Below are 24,353 nucleotides of genomic sequence, written 5' to 3'. Positions count from 1 at the left end.
GATGACCTTAGATAGCTGTCTGATTTCGTGAGTGATGATCATGTATTGTAACTTACCTTAATACTGTAACTCAAACTGATGTGGCTCAAAAAACCTCATATAAAAATAAAAATTGCTGAAGGTTTGGCTCATTTTAAAACTATTTTAAGCTAATATTTTTTCCAATACTATATATTATTCAAATTATGTTGTTGACAAAACAAATGATTAAATAAAGAAGGTCTGTGAACCGAATTTATTATCTGTCTAATCAGGCTGTGAGTGAGTGGAACAAGACAAGTTCAAAGTCATTGAAATCCTCTTGGAATGAAAGGGTGTAAGATCACTGGTTCCCTTTGCATGTGGGCAAACATGGCACATAAGAAGTATTTTCTGTGTCCTGAAGTAGAGTAAAAATTTTTGAATTTCACCTTGGGCCTTCATGTTTCCAACTGTCTCATTTACAAGATCTGGGGCTTAAGAATTTCAGAAAGGACACACCCTTTGTAATTTTCTGTGTATAAGAAAAACTGTAGTATCTTTATAATGAATGGAAAAAAAACTAAATCTAAACCTGAAACAAAGGTTAGCAGCACATGAAATAAAGTCTCTTCCTGCAAAGCATTGAATTAACAAAATTAACAGAATCAAATGTACTTCACTGTGGTTGTCGCGAATACCTTATTCTCTAAGTATATCCGTATAACTTAACATGCCTGGCTGGAAATGGCAAAATACCTACTTAACTTCTCCATTTTTCAATTTGCTTAACTAATTTAAGGATGATTGCCATACTAAATGATAACATTTCTGCAATTAAAAAAAATTAGATTGGATCTAACAGTGCCCGTGCCAATATTCAAATTGAATTTTGTGAAATGCTGAAAATATCTATTTACATGAAAATGCCTTTGGGTCTATGATATAATTATATGAAAGAATGTAAAAAGAGTCTTATGGTAAAGACACAAGTTTCAGCTGTGTACAGAGCTTTTTAGTGTACAGAGGTTAATGTGGATTTAATGTTGATGATAACCTTGCCTATAAAGTATATTGGTATTGTGAAAACATGGCATACCGCATAATTTCTTAAAAGGATTTAGTACATGTACTATCTACTATAAAACTAAAATGCTACCCTTTAACCTGTAAAACATTACTTTGCAACTATATCAAACACTGCCAAAGATTTAAACAAAATGTTCATTACTTTTTATGATTTCCCAAACCTGGGGATGCCATGTCAAGTAATTAATACCTTAAAGATCTAAAAGACTGCTTGCTGTGATGAAAGAAAATAATCTCACTTAGCTTCAAAGAGATTTCTTTCCTTCTTTTTTTTTGCTCCTGAAGTACAGATCACTGTGATGCTGTAGTGGTTTGAAAAGTTTACCATTCAAATATTTCAGGAATGCTGAGTTTTGCACTTGAACAAACACCCTCTGAAGCAGTGATCATTGTACCACCCCTTAGCAATATGCTGCTCTCCAGAGTTAAATAATTAATTATAAGCATCTTGTTTAAGGCCTTTTGTCAAGAGTCCATTTTATGTTTTATTTAAAAGTCAGCATCTTTTGTCTTGCCACGTAATGAAGCACATTTAATGTTTTCATTCGGCTACCTCATGTAATACTGTTAGAGTGGAGTACAGAAATAATTTGTAGTACTGCTGTCTGTCACTTCACCCATGAACAGGAGAAATAAAAGGCTGGTCCTTGTTTTATCAGAACTCATAAAGTTATAAAACAAGTCATTCTGAAAACTACAGACAACTGGATTTTTCTAAATTTAGCAGCAGCACTTATTTATTCTAGAGACAGTTCTGCCATGTAGCAGAAAAATGAATTTATGTTCCTTCCTAATACACTTTACTCAAAAACAAGACTTTGAGCTTTATTGGAACACGACATAATGAGAAACAAAATAGGACTTAATTTCAATAAAGATCTTAACCTCTCACTCAAATGCAGTTCCGCAAATTTCAGCTCAGTAAAATAATAGTTAGCTTGTATTTGTATTAGTAATTATATTTCAAGATTTTAAGCATAGAAAAGTTGAGTTTGAACAAGTTATTTGCCCTTGAAATACATAAAGGTTCTATACCCCTTAAAACTACAGAAATCTAATTTTCTGTCAATATCCTGAAATACTCTGTTGAGTGTTTTTTATTTTTACAACTTGGTTGTGTTGTGTAGAAGATAAATTACATGAAACCATCAGTAATTAGAGAATTAGAGCTGCAGGTGTGGATGGTGTAGAGTCTGGAGCTGTGAGTGTGGAAGGTCTAGAGTCTGGATCTGCAGGTGTGGAGTCTGGAGCTGTGAGTGTGGAAGGTGTGGAGTCTGGAGCTGTGAGTGTGGAAGGTGTAGAGTCTGGAGCTGTGAGTGTGGAAGGTGTGGTGTCTGGAGCTGTGAGTGTGGAAGGTGTGGCGTCTGGAGCTGTGAGTGTGGAAGGTGTAGAGTCTGGAGCTGTGAGTGTGGAAGGTGTGGAGTCTGGAGCTGTGAGTGTGGAAGGTGTGGAGTCTGGAGCTGTGAGTGTGGAAGGTGTAGAGTCTGGAGCTGTGAGTGTGGAAGGTGTGGAGTCTGGAGCTGTGAGTGTGGAAGGTGTGGAGTCTGGAGCTGTGAGTGTGGAAGGTGTAGAGTCTGGAGCTGTGAGTGTGGAAGGTCTAGAGTCTGGAGCTGTGAGTGTGGAAGGTGTAGAGTCTGGAGCTGTGAGTGTGGAAGGTGTGGCGTCTGGAGCTGTGAGTGTGGAAGGTCTAGAGTCTGGAGCTGTGAGTGTGGAAGGTGTGGCGTCTGGAGCTGTGAGTGTGGAAGGTGTAGAGTCTGGAGCTGTGAGTGTGGAAGGTGTAGAGTCTGTAGCTGTGAGTGTGGAAGGTGTAGAGTCTGTAGCTGTGAGTGTGGAAGGTGTAGAGTCTGGAGCTGTGAGTGTGGAAGGTGTAGAGTCTGTAGCTGTGAGTGTGGAAGGTGTAGAGTCTGGATCTGCAGGTGTGGATGGTGTAGAGTCTGGAGCTGTGAGTGTGGAAGGTGTAGAGTCTGGAGCTGTGAGTGTGGAAGGTGTAGAGTCTGGATCTGCAGGTGTGGATGGTGTAGAGTCTGGAGCTGTGAGTGTGGAAGGTGTAGAGTCTGGAGCTGTGAGTGTGGAAGGTGTAGAGTCTGGAGCTGTGAGTGTGGAAGGTGTAGAGTCTGGAGCTGTGAGTGTGGAAGGTCTAGAGTCTGGAGCTGTGAGTGTGGAAGGTGTAGAGTCTGGATCTGCAGGTGTGGATGGTGTAGAGTCTGGAGCTGTGAGTGTGGAAGGTGTAGAGTCTGGAGCTGTGAGTGTGGAAGGTGTAGAGTCTGGAGCTGTGAGTGTGGAAGGTGTAGAGTCTGGAGCTGTGAGTGTGGAAGGTGTGGCGTCTGGAGCTGTGAGTGTGGAAGGTGTAGAGTCTGGAGCTGTGAGTGTGGAAGGTGTAGAGTCTGGAGCTGTGAGTGTGGAAGGTGTAGAGTCTGGAGCTGTGAGTGTGGAAGGTGTAGAGTCTGGAGCTGTGAGTGTGGAAGGTCTAGAGTCTGGAGCTGTGAGTGTGGAAGGTGTGGAGTCTGGAAATTTGAGTGTAGAAGGTGTAGAGTCTGGAGCTGTGAGTGCGGTGTGTATAGAATCAGGAGTTATCTCAGTTTTATCTGACGGTTCCTCATTTGGACTTTTTTGAAAAACGTAATTGTAATTTCCTATGCTCTTTAAATTGATCCAACAAATCATTTTTGTTGGGCACTAGTTATTGACCAAAAATACAACCCTGCTAGCTGTTTGTAACACCATTATACTGTAATACACATTCTAAAAAGTTACCCATATTTCCTGAAATCACCATAGGGCTGCTTTATAGGCAAAACAGTTGCCATTTGCAAATAGGTCAGAAATGCAGACCTGTAGTAATCACTTCTTACACCAGAGGGAGTTAAGGCCTGGTGTAAAATTCAATAATACACATAGAGGAAGTAAAAAACAAAAAAAGCACAGCAAAAAACAAAAACATGCATTATAAACTAATGAAAATATATTTATTTAAAGAAATTTTAGAAATGTAAACAGTCAGGGCCTTCAATGGATTTGGGCAATGAGTCACAAAAGAGGTTCTGCACATGCAAAGACCCTAATGTGTATTGTGTGGAGTCAGAATAATCAGATTACTGTAATTTTTAAAATATATTCATGCAACAAGACCTTCATCTATGTTTTCACATGTTCAATAGGAGCAACATTTGCAACATCTCTCCCATGTACAGATGTTTTGTGAGAAAAAGTAAATGGTTGATAACTGTTAAATGTCCAGAATTTCATTTGGATTTTTTAATGTAGACTTTAATGTAGAGAGTAGCAGACTTTAAACCCAAAAGAACAAGACCAGATTTCAGAGACTGATTAATAAAGTTAGCAAAACACATTGACAAAAAGCAGAGAAGCTAGCATTGAATAAAATACTGAAGCAGAAATAGACTAATATAAGAAATATGTACTTAAAAGTGTATAAAACACTGGTCCTAGGTCTAATGTTAGTTACCAGCTCAGTCACATAAGCATAAACATAGAATATGAATAAGGGTATTTACAAAAATAGTAGATGTGCAGTCAAGCCCATCTACCTCCATACATTCTCAATCATCCTTCATAGAATGCAGTTCATTTGTGTAATCTGGAAAGAATGAGCAAACGAAACTAGACGTTTTTGTAGGAGCTACATTACTAATAATTTATGTAAGAGTTTCATTCTTACTCACTCTGAGGTTTTCTGATTTCTTTCATTCTCCAAACTCATCTTACAGAAAGCCATTAACCCTTTAAGTATTAACAGGAGGTGAAAGACTATCAGGTCCAGTAAGAGGACTCTGTCACTAGAAATGGCCTGTTCAAAATACTTGTAGGTTGCAAATGCTCAAACATAAGAACTGATTAAGTCCAACATGTGGCCATGTTTAAATCAGAATCAGAATCACCTTAATAGACAATGTACAAGGAATATAGTCTGATGTACTTTGCGCTGCAAAAACATTATACTAAATAATTAACACTAAATATACCATACACTCTGACAATAGACATCATTAAGTTATTTAAGCAAAACGGCAGCTCTAGGAAAGAAACTGTTCAAATACTGGGTGGTTCTGGTTTTAAAAGACTGGTAGAATATTCCTGATGGGTGTTAACAAAACATCTGGTAACCTGGGTAGGAGGGGAACCTGGAATTGTGCAAATCATCAGTGGGGGCAGATGACAGCCGGTGACCTTCTCCACAACCACACACTGCAATTAGTCATTGGAGCAGGCAGGGATATTGCCAAACCAAATAGTTACAGAGGCAGTCAGAATGCTCTCAATAATGGCTCTGTAAAATGGTATTAGAATTGGTTGAGAGACGCCAAAGTTTTTTAGTTGGCTAAAAAAGTACATTTTCTGCTGCGTTTTCTTTGTGATACTGGTGATTTTCTTGTACCATTTAAGATTACTAGAGATCACAATTCCCAAAAGCTTTAAGGACTCCGTCACATTCACAGCCACATTATTGATTACCAGAGAGATGTTTCTGGAAATCAGTCACTATTTTCACTATTTTAAGGATATTACGCTCCAGGTGGTTGTTAGTATGCCATGATACCAGCCGGCCCACCTCCCTCCTGTACAGTACATTGTCTTATCATCATTAGTTATGAGACTTACAAGGGTGATGTGATTCACAAACTTAATTTGCTTGACAGAAGAATCACTGGAGGTGCAGTTGTTGGTGTACAAAGAATAAAGTGATAGGGAAAGCACACATCCTTGAAGTAAACCAATATTCGCAAAAAATCTGACATATAAGGATCCGTCCATACCCATTGTATTCTATCTGTGAGAAAGTTTAAAATCTACTGGCAGCTAAAAGGTGGTCATTAAGCTATAACAATTTATTGTGAAGGATTTCTGGAATTATGATATTAAATGCAGTGCTAAAACAATTCTTGCACTTGCACCTGGGGTTTTAACCAAAGGATATTTTGTCCTTCTTTGGTAAAGGAACAAGAAGGTAGGATTTAAAGCAGATGGGATCTTATACTGATCCAGAGAGTGATTAAATATATCAGTGAACACTGGGTCTTACTTCTCTGCACAATATGTTGGGACATTTACATGCTGAGTTAACCTAAACCTAGTTAGCAATTAGAAGAGACCACTTGTATACTAAAAACACGCAGAAGTAAAACTTTGAGCTCCGAAAAGTCACCTAGATGACCAGCAGAAGGTTTAGTGAACAATGGTAGTGAACCAGAATTACCAGCAGAGTCTGAAAACCCTTTGTGTTAAAAGGAAACAAACATTGAAACATGGTAGCATTGCATTTGATTATACTTAGACCATTATCTAAGCAATGAATGATCGCTAAACAGCCGAGCCAGAGCTACTGTATAAAGATTTTTCAATATAGCTGTATTCAGTGGGAGTAACCACATTTAACAGCAGGTAGTTATTTGGTAGGTATCATATTTAAGTTTGGCAAAAAGAAATCCACTTCCTAGTCAATAATAAGCTCATTGAGAGTCAATGCCTTGTTATTTAATGATTGAGTACTACAGAGAGCAAATCTAGTATAGATCATTAGCAAAGAGAGCTTAGGTTTAGAGACAGCATATGTTGTAGTTTTGGGAAAAGAAAGACAGGAGTACAGACAACCAAGATCAATACTACAGCCATTAGGTGAATACTAATGCTGACTGGACAAAACAGCACTAATAGTGCAGTTAGAGTTGTTATTATTGAGTAAGCAGCAAACCAAAAGCCTGTTAATTCTGAAATTATGGCAGTTCATATTTGGGATAAAAACCTATTTTCAACTGTAACCCTAACATTTGGGGATTTGGAGTCATTAATCACAAAATACAATCCATCTAAAATTAGAAATTCAATTTTCTAAACTGCTTTATCCAATCTAGGATCAAGGGGGTTGCTGGAGCCTAACTTGGCAATTAATGGGCACACAAAGCAGGATGCACCCTGATCAGGATGCAAGTTAATTGCAAGACACAGAAACACAAACACACATACCCATACTAGTGCCAAGTTGTTCACAGGAGACAATGAATCTACAAGTATATCAGTAGGAGGAAACCAGAGCAACCAGTGGAAACCCAGGCAAACACAGGGAGAACATACTTTATTCCAGACCAATAGTGCCCCAGAAATTGAACCCAGGACAAAAATATGACCAGATTCCATAATTGTGGGTTCAAAAACTGAAAAGAATTACTGCAGACAAAAATCGAAGAGCAATTCCTTATTGGGGAAAGATTCTTTGGCCAAGAGGTTCTTACAGGCAGAATTGGATCAGGACCAGACAATTGGCTGTTACTGCCAAACCCAGGCCTGCTGCAGCTGACAGCACAAAAGCAGAGAGGAAAACAGTGAACTAAGCTGACAAACTAAAGCATCATTAGAAAACTTATTCAACAATGGTGGCCCTGCTTAACCAAGTTCTAGACACTAGCATGAAAGCAAGCAGTTTGAAGGCAGACAGTGAATCACAGGATTCAGAACAAAAATGCAGTGAGAGGGGAACAGTGCACTAAGGCTTGCAGGAGGCAACAGTATCTGGATCTTAGCTAGCCAGGACTGTCCACAATGAGCAGAAGCCTCCAGCAGACCACAATTCAAACTAAGAGTCAGGTAGGGGTAGTGGAGGAGGAGATAAAGAAAGGCCCATGCCCAAACCAGAGTCACCCTGTGGCCCCTGCAGAAGGCAGTATTAAGAAATAATTAACTTCTGAAGACACAGAAGAACAAGTTAAAAATGAAAAGAAGTTGACAAAAGACAAATACCAGTAAATGCAACTAAACCTAGGAAGAGCGACTATAAAAACAATACACCAGAGTGCACCAAAAACATGGAAGTGGAGTGACAGACACGGTTTGTCCATATACTCTCAAAACTGGGTGCACCACTGTGGAAAACAAATAAACAGGCAAATAACTGCCTCAAAATGTCTACGGTAAAAAAAAAAACTAAGGTTGATACGTATATTGTGTGGTTTTAAGGCTTTCTAAAGGTATATAAAGCTGTTAATCTAATAAAGTGAAAGAATAACTTTTGTTACAGGTTACTTACCATAGTCTGTATTACTGTTGGGGTGTACTGCCCTGCAGTCAGAAGTACTGTATATTGAACACAGCTAAAGCTAAACTATGACATACTGTATCACACACACGGCAGCTTTTACAGCACATGAAAAAATTCAATGAATGTGCTGACTGTATGTACTTTGTTCTTGCTTTGCAATATTTAATTAAACTCAGGCAGAGTGAATTAATCAGTTTCAGATAATGAGCTTGATGAAATTTGGAGTAAATTGGTAAATTAATTAATTAATCTGTAATTAAAATCGAATGTATTTCAATTTCTATTGAAGATGCTAATTCATAAAAAATGTTATAAAAATACAAGGAGTTATAGAGTAAAAAAATAGCAAAAAAGTGTGCAAAAGGTTTTCATTGTTTGCTCTTGCAGAACTTATATCAGATATTTTTGAAGATACTGTATTATTGGTTGTAGTGTTAGAGTGGTTAAACTCTTAACTCTTATGAATGCGACCTGGGAACACTGCTTGGCTAATGTTTTAAATTGTTCTAATCTTCACACTCAATGTACTTCCTTCTTTGTGCAGAAACACAATTCTATAGTTACTGTATCTTCAAAAATTGTAGCCATTAGTTTTAAGCAAATAGTGATGTCTGTTCACTTAGCAATTCACTAGGAATACCAACATCCGAGAATTAAGTGCATTGGAAGGCTTATGGAGTGTTTTAGTCACAATAAAGTTTGGCTTAGCCCTTTTGGCAGAGGACGAGGAGACTGAGATCCCCATTCAGAGTGAGGTGTGACCAAGGAGTGAGCAACTGCAGAGGTGAAGATGGGCTGGAGGAGGGGTGCAAAAATGAAGCCTTAGGCCACTTGAACTTGGCTGTTGTCATCCCTCCTGAAATTTCATCATAAACTCAATTTTGCAATATAAAAAGTATCCTTTTAGCTTGATGAGTGTGTAGCAGGACATATGATGTTAGTGATGAGGACCGCCTGATATTAAGTCTATTAAATTTGACTTCATACTGACCGCTCCTGCAGTTCCTAGTTTACCTTGAGCTGTTGTGGTCACATTTTTCATCTATTCTGATCGATGTGAATTAAAAGAGGTTTGATGGATGAGTTTTGTTAGTGTGAGAGCAACAAAGGAATAAGCAGAGGTTAATTCCATACTTAAAAGTCAGTAGATAGAAGAAAAAAGAATGGTTTTGGCTTCTTCAGATTTGCATTAAAGTATTTCAATGACAATGTCATTTTGATTTGTTATAATATTAACAAAACTTTGATAGGGGCTTTAAGTAAATATTAACGCTCATAACATATATATACTGCAACTCTTTACTGTGTCTTACATACCTAATGCTGTAGCATAGCCATATCCAAATATCCAAATACTCTTAAGATGGAGTTGTCTTAAGATATTTCATTTGGAATTGTCTGAAGGTAGTCTTGCAAGAATCAGAAAAAGTTTCCCCCTTTGTCTATTTATGCAAAATGGGTGCCTTCAAATGTTTTGAGCGCCAAACTTAACTCTCTGAACCTGTGAAATTGTAAATTGTGAAACAATAATGCTATTGTATAAGATCAAGCACCTCACAGCAAACAAAGAGATCAAAAGCAAGAGACTATCTAGAAATATTTACATATTCCAAAAAACTGGAAACAATATCATTCTTATTGTTTAAAGGCTTGTAGTAATGTGCCCTCAAAAATCTCAGAAAAAAATGTGGTTTGTACTGTTTTTGTTAATGAATACAAAATATTTTAAGAACAAACAAGGTATTAAAGTTGTTAACAGTTCAACGTCCACATTGGTAAACAATGTACTACATAATTTAAAAAAAACTTAAGACCTTAAATCTTTTCATGTAGTACCTTGTTTTTCAGTGCAAACATTGAACTGAACATTGAACAAAAATATTTTAAGAACAAACAAGGTGTTAAACCTGTCTGGAGAAATTAAAGTCATTAAATAGAGTTTAAACAAAATACAGGGTTTCTACGTGTTAACAACAATATTGTATGTTTCACTAGGAATAACAACATCCAAGAGTTAAGTGTATTGATCATGTTTATTGAATGTTTTAGACAGAGTAAGTTTGGCTTAACCTGTCTGAGTGAGGGTCAACCTCCTGCTCACAGGAGAAGTCTTGGACCCCCATGCAGAGTGAGGAGTGAGTGATGCAAAAGTGGAATGCGAGGGAGAGAAGGGGTGAATGTACAGTATTTATAACTTCCAATGTGAAGAAATGACATCAGGCATGATTATGAATTACTAACATTCTAGGTTGATTGAACTAGGCTGTCATCATCCCTCCTGAACTGTCGTTGTAAACTTCATTTTTTGTTACCACAGTTTTAAAGCTTTTTGGTTGTCATTTTTAAAGTAATCACTGAATTATTGGATTTCAGTTTCCCTATTAATTTAATCTGCGATCAACTGCAATTCGCTTAGAAGCAATACTCATTTTGTGTAAAGAGAATGTATCCATGTTGAGGCATACAGATATTTCAGTTGTCTACTCAAATGTTAAAAGCTATTCCTTAATTTTGCAAGGCTTTATAACCATTGCAAATTGTGTAGGTGTGTTAATCCCAGTTCTATTGGGATGTTACAGTTGACTTTAGGATGAAAGGTCAGTTGACATTTAATGCATTTAGGGCAGATCAGGTTTTCCTGATTTTGAACTTGTTTAGCTTGTGAATCATATTGTTCTTTCACCAATTCCTTTGTTGAGATTTATACCAGCTCTGTTTGAGAAGTTAAATCAGTTACAACATTCACATTCAAATGGCATGCCCAAAAGACATTCATTACAAATGGCCCTTTGTATATGTTCTAAACCACTTATTATTAGTTCAAGTAAGGTCAAAGTTGATCTAATTTTCTGCTTAGTTCTCATTAAACAGCTATTGCATTATTTAATTTTCCACAATCAAATTAGGTTTGCAATGAATATATCTTCCACTGAAAGCTTTTGAACAGGGATTTGCAAATTTAGTCCACAAATGCACTTTATGTAGACTTAGAACAAAAAGTGAAATTTTACTTTATTGAACCATACAAAAAGAATTATATTATGTTAATTCTATCTTGAAAATCTGAGTCATTAATAAATTATTCCTGCTTAAAGAAGAACACTGGTAGAAGACTTCAAACACTTATGCGTTTGAAGATGTCTGTTAAAATGTTAAGATGATTATATATCAGTATCTGGAAAATACTTATTCTAAGTCATCCTTAGATTTTCTGTAGATTGTTTCATAGATTCGTTTTAATTTAGCCAAATCTGGCTGGCACAGTGTCACAATTGTTAGTGTTGGTGCCTTGCAGTGCTGGGGCCCTGGATTCAACAGAGTTTGTATGTTCTCCCTGTATCCATGTGTTTTTCTGGTTTCCTCCCACAGTCCAGTCAGGGTAAGTATTACCATACTGGTAGGTCAGGTGGTCCTGCTGTCTGTGTGTGCCCTGAGATGGACAAGTGTACCATCTAGAGCTTTGTCTCCCCCTTGGATTGTATGAAGTGGTTAGAATACTGCACGTAATAGAACCATATTTATACATTGATTCATTTATGGTACAAAATCTTGATCTACACTTATATCTTCTTTCTACTCCACTTTTGATTGCGCTTCATCAAAGGAATGATACAGTATTTTGTGGCAACTGTTTATATATATATGTGTGTTCAAGAAAAAGATATTCATTTATATGTACGGTGTTCATGATTTGTGTAAAACAATCTCCAAGAAGTTAAATAAACAATGGCAGACAACTCGTTTTCAGTTGAAACAGCAATAAAATAAGACGGATAACTATGACAATCAAAGCAAATTCTTTATATAAGAAGGAAAACATATTTTTTGCGTAAAGTTGGCCTTTGCTGAAACATCAAGAAATTTCTTTTATACTTTAGATTGCTTGGTTTTAACAGGCATAATACAACCTTCAGTTAATGAATAAATGTTTTGAACACATTCCTTGGTGTTCAATCTTTCACGTTTGCCTTCTGGTCCCCTTCAGACAATTCCACTTTTTCTTTGCTTGCTCTTGTCCTTTAATCAAAACCACACTTAACATATGCATATCTTCAGTACAATTTCAAAGCTCCAGGTATGATTTCTTATTGTTCTCTTTCACTGCCTACGAAAACTTGACATAAAAGAATCCTAAAATATTAAATCTCTAAAGATCACCCAAAGGGTGACAATAAAGGGAATCAAATTATTTTCACAAACCATTGATCAGCCTCTGGCTGATTAAAAAGCATTTTAAAATGATATCCACAGCACAGCAGATTTTCGATGTTCAATGGTCACAGAGTCATGAGTATTTAGTATATTGATGTTGTAAAACCGAGCAAAAAAGTTGCATATCAAACCACAGGCATTCCTAGTGATAAAGGAACATTTCCCAATTATACTGGTGAATGATTTGAAATAAAGAGTTAAATAATACTTTACTGAAAGAAGGATTTTGTAATTCCACAGGAGCTAAATTTGCAAATGGAGATACCCCATATCGAATTAACGCATAATAAATAAAACTGATTTTGAAACAGGAGAAAAATAACTAAAACTGACTAGTTCTAAATAAACAGCTACTCCACTTTTCCTCTGGAATGTTACTACACATTACTACAGGCAGATGTTACAAGGTCTCTTTATATTGTTCGTAATGACAACAATGGCCCAGTTGTCTTCGTTTTAGCAATTAAATAGATCAGCATGATCATTCAGTGGTGGGGAACAGAAGAAATAAAACTCTCAGGTGTCCTTCTGAACAGACTCGTTGTCATCTCTGTCAGAGAGTTTGTAATTGGTTTTGAAGGGTAAATTCCATTAGTTTATTTCTTCTTATTACATGACCTCTTAAAGTGGATGAATCATGAATGTCCTTTATTCTTCTCTCTCTTACCATACAAGAGAGTATGGTAGTTAAAATGTTATGTAACCTCGCTGCTGATTTTTTTCTTATAAGCATTGTTTTTGCGGAGGTTTGTAAAAACAAAGGCAGCATTCAAACAATATTCAAATTATTTAGTGACAATAATACTATGATTGACACTTATAATTCACAGCACTATTTGAGGGAAGAATTCAGCTTAATATGCAGAAGTCCTGACAATCTTTAAAATAAAGGTGTGTAGGATCTTAAATTTTAACAATGTGACTACTTTTATGGAAAACTGGCTATATTGTGGATTACTGTCCTATAATAGAGATGTGAATGATAAGTGTTCGTTCGGAAATAAGAATTTTGTTTCAATATGTTTTAAATAGGAGTAATAAAAATGGAAGTACTACACACATGCAATCCAAATAGTTAATATGTTTCAAAACCCGTATTCTATTTGTCGGCCTGGATTAAACCAAACTTTCCAGCAAGCCACCAAACAGAAATCGCAGACGTGTTGTGTCAAGTCTTTGTATTTTCAGAGGAGTCCTGGTTTTGCTCATTGGAAAGTATTCACTGAAATTTAGGATTGATGGGTGGGTGGAGGTTTCCATTTAATCCAGGTTTTTGTCTCTATAACTGATAGTACACTTTTATCTGAAAACTGGCAAAATGGAGATATAAAAGAAGTCATGTAAAAATACAATTCATCATTCTGTTTAATTTATGTGAATGTTGATATTTAGAAGCATACTTGTCAAGTACAATTTTTAGGTGTATGCTTTTGAGTTACAGTCCAAAATGTGAAACTGTAGGTATCCCTTTGCTATGTATATAATCTTAAAAATGCTGCAATCTTTAATTTATATATAAATCATTAAAGTGCTGAAGTTATTATGCATTCCTTTTCTACTTGGATAAAACAGTCCTTAGATGTGGTAGCAGCACTTTGAAGTTGTGTCTCAGAAGCAACTCAACTTTTATGGAAAGTTGTTCATGATTTATATATGGTGTATGTGGGCCTAAAAAAGGTGACTATTCTATCTGTGGTTCAAGTTGAGGCAAAAATGCTCAATAAGCATCCTCAGCAAAAACAAAATCTCAAAATACCTCAAAATCTCAACAGCTGGTGATTTCCGAATTCCCTATAGACTGACAAACCCTTAAAGGCTGATTTCCACAGCACCAAATATAAATATATCAATTATAAAAGGAAACTGGTAAATAAGCCTAATTAGGTAGGAAAGTGAAAGAAATTATGTTAATATATTGGGCAGACTTTGTTCCTGACAGTGTCCAACAGTGGAATGGAGTAGAGTCTTCAAAATATCCATATTGCTTCTCATCCATTAAACTAACCACTGTGCTCTCCTGCTTATGGAGCTCACAAGCTGTAGATAACAGAGAAACTATGCTTCATATGTCTACTGTACTCTAGACAGTGGCCTCCTGCAATAACAAGACTTGACAAAGGCAAAACCTGACATGGAATAGGGGGTGATTAGGGGTAGGGGCTTGTGCCTTGAACTCTCTGGTCATTTTCTCTTCTTTGAATACAAACTTTGAGTCTGTATGAGCTGACAGAGAGATGACAGTCTCTCAGTCTGACATCAGCTGTGTGTTTTTTACAGAAATTGCTCCCCCTCACCCCCTGCCCCTGCAAACACAACAACAAAAGCATTTCTCCACCTAATTCAAATAAATGTGAGGAACAAGCAGGATCCAGAAATATCCACTTTCTGCTCCTCTTTCCAAGCAACCACTCCCTTGTTCCTCAATGATGCTGGCTGATCCCCTTTCTACTGCTTATGTGGTTTAGCCAAGGTGCAATTCTTAAGATCACTTTATTAACCATACACAATTTCTTGCATTAGGAATTCATCTTTTCACATACCCCAGCTTGCTCCCCGTGAAACACACAGGTACACAGACAGGGAGAGAAAAGATTGGGGTCAGAGTGCAGGGTCTGCCATTGTACAGCACCCCTGGAGCGGCTGAGGTTAAGGGCCTTGCTCAGGAGCCCAATAGAGTAGGATTTTTCTGCCGGCTGCAGGTTTGAACCAGCAACCTTCCAGCCACAGGCGCAGATCCTTAGCCACAGAGCCACCGCTCCGCCCCGCTTATTGCTAGTACTGTCACTAGCCTGGGCCTATAGTGTTTTATAGCAAAATAATACATACTTGTGAAAGAGAAAATGTTTCATTGGAAAAACCAAGTAAAAACAAGCTAAAAAAGGTCTGATCACAAAACCCTAATTAACTTCAAATTGTGAAGAGAACTAAGTGGCAAATAAAATTCGATGACATGCTGTAAATCAGCGTACCAGTTCTGGCTATAAATATACAAAAAGTAAAAGAAAGTCATTCATGTTTTTGGAAGGAAACAAAAACGTCTGAAAAGAGAGTGAATAAGGGTAGTCATAATTGTTTTACAGGCACTGATAATAATCTGGCCAATGGGCTTTTGAACATAGACCAAGTTGAAAAGCAATGATTGCCCTTAGGTCCGAAGAGATAATAATTAGGAGATTACTGTGCTGTACTCATGAAAATAACAGACACTTGTTATGTTAACAAGGATACAAGCATGCTGATTAATTCCTGGCTACAGTTTGGATCCCTGTTAATGCTATGGCTCTGTGAAACTGCGTTTGTTTATTTGAGTGGGTAAAACAGGCTGTCATCATAGCACAATGGGTTGGTTTCTGGCTTTTATAAATAATTGATTCTGAAATGTTGCACACAGCATGTCAAAAGCATTTCAGTGCCTGTCTTGTAATGCAGGGTCAATTCTTTCATTGCTTTTGCTACTGTAGCATCTGCTGGGACTTTGTATTGTAAAGCTTGAATGAAAGTAAATGTGTTTTCACAGTCATTTCCATCGTCTCATACTTAGGTATTTAAATTTCTGATTTAATTAAGTCCTATAGTCTTACAGAGAGAAAGGACACCAATGTTTATACTGTGGGACTCCTTTTATCTCTAATTCAAGTTGAGATTTATTTAGGATTGCTTGCACTATTGACTCAAAATGTATTTTTTATTATTTGTCTGTCAGGAAAAGCTGGAGATTTTATCCTCCATAGCACAAGACAGCATAACGACAGTAAATTGTTATATTCTGGAATGGTAATTATTTTAAACATTTAAAAAAATATTAAATAGGTGTTGGAGTAGACTAAGAAATTGCATAAATTCCAATTCAAAAGTCAAAAGCCAGTTCTTCCAAAATTGCTACTTTTTTAATGTTCTTCATCACTACAGAATGGTAAATAGCAGTAAAGTAAATAACATTTTATTTGTATGGTATAGGTCTTACATTAACCTAACTTTACAACCTTGAACTGAACAGTAAACTAGTTTAACTATCAAATCAGCTAGATGGGCCAAATGTTCCATCTCATTTGTAAACTCACATAAATGATATCCCAAGGGCTGGAATTTCAGAATGAGAGTGAAATAAATGATTGTTATCTCTGAAAACCGAAGCACTACAGCAACACTGCTGCTTGTGTAATGACCATATAAGAATTAGTATTTTATAGAATGACAATTTATGAGTTAGTTTATCATCTTAAAATCATGTTTTTGATAACACTATACTTATATTTAGTCTAAATGTGTATTATATTTGATACACTTTACTAAACTTACAACTTTCTGAAGCAACACTGCAGACTCCAACACGGTTCTTCTTATTTTACCTAGAAGATCATGGATTTTATGTCCTGTGTCATCCTTCCATTCCAAAGTAATTTCAGATATTTTTATTACCCATGAAAATATTTTTATTTAATTTACTTTTTTGAAGGAGAAATAAGAACTGATTAGTTGACACTGTTGGTGCAATGGTAGATAAGGCAATGAAGAGACACAAACTGTACAAAGTCCCATACAATTGGCACTCAAGTCTAAGAATGGCAAAACTGAACTTGTAAGAACACTAGCGGTATTTACTTGTGGCTAAAAAGATGACATTCAATAAAAACAGACTGCCTCCATTCCAACAGACATGGTTCATGGCAATCCATTTGTAATATGCATTTAAAAGCTCAAAGTGCTCTAAAATAGCACACAGATAAATGAACAAAATGAGAAACACTGTGGTCACCATTATCTGTGAAGGAAGCTGGCAAACACAGTAAATACGGGATACAAATGACCTGCGTTTCATTGTTTTGCACAGTGTATCTGTGCAAAAAATAGCCGTGGTTTTGGCTCTTGATGGATTCATTGCAGCAAGTACCATAGGAAGCAACTGTCAGAGAGATAAGCAGGGAATCAGAGGAAGAGGAATTGTGCTCAGATGAACTTTATTCACTGAAGTAGGAAAGCAGAGTCAGGCAAGGGGCAGCCACACATTCAGCCCGCCACCTACACTGCGACCTCAGTCGGGCCCTTGCTTTGCTTGCTCTCTCACAAACAGATAGGAAGTTGCTTTTCTTGAAAACCGCTGTGTCATGTCTTCCTTTCTGCATGGATTTCTCTTTTAAGCTGAAGCTTCTCTATCTCTCCCCTCACAAAGGAGCATGAGGCGCATCTGTGCGGGGTGAACCCTGAATCAATAGAACCAGCCTTTCGGGCGCAGCTCTCGGCTTTGAGTGCCGTTAATCTGACGCTGTTCGTGTTTGTTATTTTTCTGTTTCTGTGCTTTCCCCTGCTGCTCCTGCTGCTGTTGCACCAGGAACCATGAGTCGATGCTGTGTTGTCAAAGTGATAACACTGACAGAAATCCAATTAGTGCCGGTAGGTAACACTGCTAGGCGGAATTGTTTCCGTCACCTTACCAAGCAGAGAATGTCTCACACAATCGATAAGTGCTTTAGCTCTGGTTTGTAACTTAATTACAGGTTAACAGTGGAAGCTGCCTAGATGTGTGGTTGTGTGGTTTCCTTAAGGCTTCAGCTTGACTGATGTAACTCTACAAAGTTTCTTTGGCTTAATGCATAGAGGGATATAACATTTTGAACTTGTACATTAAGGGCAAATGATGAAAACAAACTTTACTTCTTTTTAAATTCTGGTGTATAATTTGACATTTGTTTTAAAACAAATTCTTTTTAGGTTCCCTTTTTCCTGGCACTGTTTGGGATATTCAAATAAAAAAAAAATGATTCTTGTTTTTCATTGAATATTTGTAAATGTTTAAATCAATGATCAGAGAGAAATTTGTATGCTTCTGTAAAAATACATAATTTTAGTAAATGATAATATTGTTGTTGTTCCTAACAGCAAAAGGTCAGACTTTATTTGAATGCAGCCTTAGGTAGTCAGCAGAACAGTTTCAGCGTGGCCGCATGATGCTATCATAACATGCATAATCGATGATTACTATTGTTTCCAATCAAATGACAGGTACATATGGATTCATTAAGATACATCAGCATTATTACAGGAGAGGTAATGGCTTCTTTTATGGTAGAAGTAGGTTTAAAATTTAGGTTTTAGAAAAAATAAAAGATTTTTAATGTTATTATAATGTACTTTATAGCCTCTACAATGTTTTTGCAATAGTTATGTAAGCTCACATTTAAAAACACGCTATGACTAGGAAGATTTAACTCTAATTTTATCTTTTCGTTTAATTGTTTTACATTTTTTAGATTTCTAAAACCTAAATTACTGGCAACACTGAACTGTAGAGTGTCTGTGGGTATACACATGATAAAACTATACAGTACATTAATACTTTCATTTTTCCAGAAAAAAAGAATATAAGCAATTCATATTTTTAGGTCCTGTCCAGAAAGCCACAAATGTAAAAAAATACTTGAATTTCTTTGTTTTGAGAAAACATATGACCAATGCTCTGTACCCTATTTAAAAAACATTTTTATTGTTTTTCTACAGTTTGACATATTTATGGTCAATATTGACCATAAATTGAACTTTAAATTATTTCAGTTTTCATTTCACTGAATGATTTCACATAAGCACATTTCCAAATGAGGGCTGTCCTGACTGAAAACTTAAAGTAAACTAAAAAATCCAGAATATCCTGCTTTCCTCTTCTCCTGTGGAAGAAAAGGCATGTGAGAAGCTTTCCAATTCAGTTTCAAGATTAACTGTAACACCTCACATTCTGTTATTGTCCAGTACCATTACAAAAGGAAACTCCTTTGAACGGAACTTGCATAGATTACATTTCATGACATGACAATTGTTTCAAAACCACGATTCCATTATTTCATAACTTGCATGGATTTTTTTGAAGTGAAACTCACATCTGAAGTAATATTGAAACGTTGAGCAACGTCTTTTCTAGAATTGCTTATCTCTGGTTGACTCTGGTCTTCGGTCCACTTTCAATATGGAACATTCAGAATAAGTGATAAGCGGAGCCATTTTACCAGATATCTCTGTAAGGTATTTTGCAAAAAATGTTCAGTCTTCCTTTTATTCCAGATTGTTTTGCAATTAAATGCTCTGCACTATTTCTCCATGCCGTCAGATGGATTTCAGATTTGTAACTCAATGAAATAGGGAAGTTAAAGATAAATTAACTCTTAATTTCAATTTCTTTCTTCAGACAGGAGTATCTTGTAGATGTTTAACTGGATTTACTTATTTTTAAAAGCTTTGCACTTAAAAATCAATGTTGATATCTAACTGTAAGGAATTTCAGTGTGCTTTGACTTAGATAACTTAAAGTATTGGATAGAACAATGTAATGTTTAAGTTGTTAAACATTATTATTTCTTTAACAATTTGGATCTTAAATGTTGATTGAGTTTGTTTTGGTGTTGTCTCTGAGATATATGTGTATTAACGTAAAGGAGATAAGCTTTTTAGTCTTCAGGTTAAGTCTTGAATTATGTTTTTGGGGGATCATCTTTTGAATGATTTTTTTGTTGATATTTCTCTGCACAGTCTCCTTGGGTCTAAACACCATTTTAATATTAAGGTGCCTGGTCAACAGGATCTCACTTTAATATAATATTGTTACACTGGATATTGTACAGAAACTTCTACATAATTTTAAACTGTTTCATTTATATGCCACAACTCATTGACACCTTTGTGTTTTGATTGTTAATTAATTCATGATATTCTTATCAAGGACCCAAAATTATTTCCTATCTTGTTAACAAAGATTAAGCAATTAGCACATTCACAAGAGTAAATGCCAGGTGTGATTCTCATAGTAAAAATAAAAAAAATCCATTTATATTTTAGAAATATGTCTATTTTGCAGTTAAAGACACTGCACTTGTATATGATGGTCCATATAAATGGCTTTGTTTTGCTTTAAAGGACTTCTTAGGGAATTGTTTTCCACAACAACTTTACAAGCACTAGATTTTGAAAAACAGAGGCATGGAAGTGTTTCAAATATCTGAAATGAGATCAGAAGTGAAACTAATGATGGAGCTGCCACGTCAGGGCAACAGTAGTTTGTAAGAAATCTGTTTTCTTTCTTTAGACTACTATTTATATGAAGAGAAAAAGATGCTCTAGAACCCCCAAAATAGACTGAGGTCACATTTCCTGGTCACATGGCTCTCTTTCCCTGTGAAATATTGCTTTTGTTGTCCTTTAACCCTAAAGAGTATATTAGCAATGGAAGTAGTGTGTAGACCTAAGATGAAAAATGGTGGGCTTGCGAGTGAATGGAGTTTTTGTGTGTTTTTTTAGTTCTTCAATTGCTGGAGCCATAGCTAAACGTGTTTTAGTGCAGGCCACTAGATAAGGGTTAAACAAGACCCCTGTTGTCAGAGAAAACTGTGAACAGGTCACTCTTTGCTCTTTCCAAGAATTTCATTCATTCAGCATGTTAAACTAGAAAAAAATGATGAAGGATAATTTTCTGACTTCAAACATTTGCTTTATTCTATTAAAAATGCAAATAACAGCAGAAACAATCAGTTGAAAAGGCTTGTTAAAACTGATGGTGACTTGTAAGGTGAAATCCTGGCTGTAGTTTTGAGTTGAATTTTACAGAAGAGTCTGTTATGAAATAAACTTGGACTGATCACTCATTTACTGTATTAAAACCCCCCACAAAGCATGAAATATTTGTACATCCATGAAAACTCCCTCAGTGGAGGTTTAGTATGATCGTCACTAATTCTTAATATTTTTAAAATGTAGATTCTTTATTTAGCATACATTTCTGGAATCAAATTTTAATCTACACTGTAGTATGAATCTCCTTTATGTATCACAATATATAATATCCTTTAGTTATAGTATTAGGCTCTGTGCTGTCCTTTGTAGTGCATTTAGTACTCAACTCTTAGTACTCAATATGTGTTCAGTTTTTTACCAAAACTCAGCATAGTATTTTTAGATTTTCAAGTGGCTTTACCATTAAAAAGGAAAGGAGTTTTCACTCTATTTCCACTCTGTTATAGCATTTGTGAGTGGTAAATCTCAGTCATCCATGTCATTCATACAGTATGCAGGAATAAAGTCTGATGCCTGTCTACCACAGGCCTGCAACTGATCTGAGATGGTTGACATCTCATCATATTAGAGAGAGCTGACATGCTTCTCACCTACTGTTGGACTAAGATTTGTATTGTCTGTAATGTGTTTTTTGTTTATGGACCTGTTTTAGAGGTGCAGAGTAATTTTAATTTCAAAATGAAACAAGGACTACATTCTGTGTGGGCTACAGTTGGAGAGAGAGAGACAGACTGGGGAAGGAGAGTTGTACTATACAGTACACCTTATTTGAATGCTGTTCTTTTTATATTAACTGTGTATAATTCCAGTTGAGACAAAATAAAACCCTTTGCTGGGACTCAATGTCAAGTGGGTCCTTCAGTCCACAGATGATCAATATACACATAGTGGAGAACTGTCAAGATATAAATGGTTATTGTTGTTTTTGTGAGTGAGGAAATATATACGTACTGTACCTGTGATATTGCTCATCAGTTAGAAAATGAGAGAGGTCGAGAGTCTGCATAATTTTTGAATATTGTCAGATGCCAAATATATCACAGAGCTTGACTTTGTGACCCCTTGGTACTAAACAACCAATCTAATTATACCGTGACTGAGGGCAATACTATTAAAATGCTCCATTTTCCTTATTTGTATACACTTGTATTTGTATACATTCGTATTTTTATGAAAGTGATTCATATAAAATTCTGGAAGTAAAAGTACAGACTTGTCTGTTGGAAAATATTTATTCTATTTTCACGTGCTTGATGAGCTGTTGTCTGACATGATGTTTTGTTAGTAGCTTTTTATATCTATATGTGTTTTGTCACCTTTTAGGGGGGATTCTGATTTAGAGGCGTTCAGTTATAATCCCACAGATGGTCGATTTGCACCATTGTCTCCTCAGCCAAGCACAGACACCAAACGTCTGAACCTGCACCTCTCGTTCTGAGCAGGATTCTAATGGCAACAACACATCATCAGTAGGGTAATACTAACCTGTCTCAGAAAGGTCTAATCCAATTTTACATTGTTGTGAAGTCTGGGAATACTCTTAATTTCTGATGTACATGTACATTGAAGCAGGTGACCTAGACTGAGAAGGAAGTTGTTCTCAGGAGAAAAAGGATTTACATAATCTTTCGACTTGATTTTGCCTGTCTTTACCTTTAAACTTCAAAATGGTTATTTATCATTCAGTGACTTAACATAATACTTCTGTTCAACTGACAAAACAATATTGAGTCTTCAGCAGTTGATGAACAAAGAAACAAACAAATCTGCCATGATACATACAGTACAAATGGCTGATCAGTCACTAATGAGATTACGTACAGCAGATACTAATAATACAGGTTTAAATATGGTTATTTATGGTTAAATATGGGTAGAAATATTACATCTGAAATAAGTCTTGTAACAAGGCTTTTAAATTGACATCATTGGTAGTGATTGATCATGATTTAATCAGGTGCAGTGGGCATCAGCATGTGGCACATGCCTCATTGATGCATCACTCTGACCCACCTGTCAGAAACAGTGTTTGAGTCCAGATCTGCCTCCCTCGGCTGTGGATTGAGATGATATTGGAAATCAAGGACTTGCTGACCATGAGATTCACATCTCTTTAACATCTAAGAAACTCATTCAAAAGAATTAAGCACGTCCAGTATTTATTTTCAGTTCAAGGCAAGAGGAAGATTATTATTCTAATCATTCCAATCATGTAATTCTAAGCATAGACATAGCCTTGCTGCAACAATATTGTAGATCCCATTGCAGCTGAAGAAGTGATTTGAGTACCTAGTCCACTTTGCTCACCTTCACAAGTATGTCATCTTATGTTTGCGTAATTGAAATTGGTTCTTTTCATTAAATTGAAAAAAAAAAACTTTGAAATTTAAATTTTGGGCACTTTTTCTACACAGATAGCAGTGGGAGTCTGGAACAAGCTTAGGCAGCCATTTTGTTGAAGATGATGCCCTGGCTTCCTTCAAGAAACAGCGGGATGGGATTCTTGAAATACATTCCTAGTTATGCTTACAATATTCCTAACTTCGAGTTGAAATACAGTAATGATCACTTGGATAAAATTTCTAATGTACTGTATCTTTTGCAAGATATTAGAAATTTGAGTTTACAGTTACATTTTGTTTTCGGCACAATGACACAGTAGTTTAACAGAAAAGTACTTCTGTTTCTGTATATGAAATAAGTATGATTATGACGTTTTGCTATAAAACTCAATTTTAATGAAATGCTGTTTGGGTAATAAACATCTCATTATGACTCAGCAATATATTTGACATGAATTAATGTGATACAAAAGGTTGCTGTCAATGTTACTAATATTGTGGTTAATACCATGATAATAATCTTTGGGATATTTATGATATTTGCGTGATGTAGGGCAGATTGCTATGGTTCTTTCCTTTTACCTTGAGCAAGTTCAGAGATGTTTTATTATAAAAAGAGAGGAACTTTAGAGTTAAAAAAATATTTTTTGCACTGTATTCACCAAAGGCAGATTTAGGAAAGCTTCTGTTTACCACATTTATAACACTTCTCTACTTCAGTTGACCAAACTCTTTTCCACTTGATAAGAAAAGTTCTTAAGTGAAAAAACTCCAATGCTAGCAATATTCCCCCCCAAAATTATTAAATCTGAAACGATGGATATAAAATACTAAGGTACTTGAATATTAATACATATTTGAGTTAAATATTAATATTAATAATTTTTATTTGTAATGAAATCATAATATGCATGGTTGATATTATGTGACTCATGATCTAAGATTTGGATTGTTTCAGGACATCACACACTGAACCATGGGAGGGGGTTATATGATGCTGGCACAGGCTTCCAAGCTGACAGTGTTAATGTATTAGTAGTGCTTGTGCTGTGTACTCAAGTTTATTTTACATTGTTTGCCTTATAATATCAACATTATTTGTAGGACAAATTGGAGTTTCCAAGTATTAACAGAAATCTGGCTCCCAA

At 36.0% G+C, this 24,353-nt stretch overlaps 1 protein-coding gene across 4 annotated transcripts in view; it reads left to right on the top strand.

Moving 5' to 3' along the window:
* The window catches only part of tfec (transcription factor EC), a 74,429-nt gene that overhangs the window by 31,547 nt on the left and 18,529 nt on the right, over positions 1-24,353 (top strand). The window contains exon 1 of one of the 4 annotated variants that reach the window (XM_015352679.2): positions 17,422-17,701. The exons of 2 other annotated variants lie outside the window; for them this stretch is intronic. In XM_015352679.2, coding sequence (XP_015208165.1) covers positions 17,645-17,701 — 57 coding nt within the window. In that variant the 5' untranslated portion in view covers positions 17,422-17,644. Of the gene's footprint in view, positions 1-17,421; positions 17,702-19,207; positions 19,317-24,353 lie in introns of those variants that run through there. One more of the 4 variants, XM_015352680.2, reaches the window with a different exon arrangement.

The sequence above is a fragment of the Lepisosteus oculatus genome, chromosome 7, assembly GCF_040954835.1.
Source record: "Lepisosteus oculatus isolate fLepOcu1 chromosome 7, fLepOcu1.hap2, whole genome shotgun sequence".
NCBI classification, from domain to species: Eukaryota; Metazoa; Chordata; class Actinopteri; order Semionotiformes; family Lepisosteidae; genus Lepisosteus; species Lepisosteus oculatus.
This window is presented reverse-complemented; position numbering and strand designations above follow the sequence as displayed.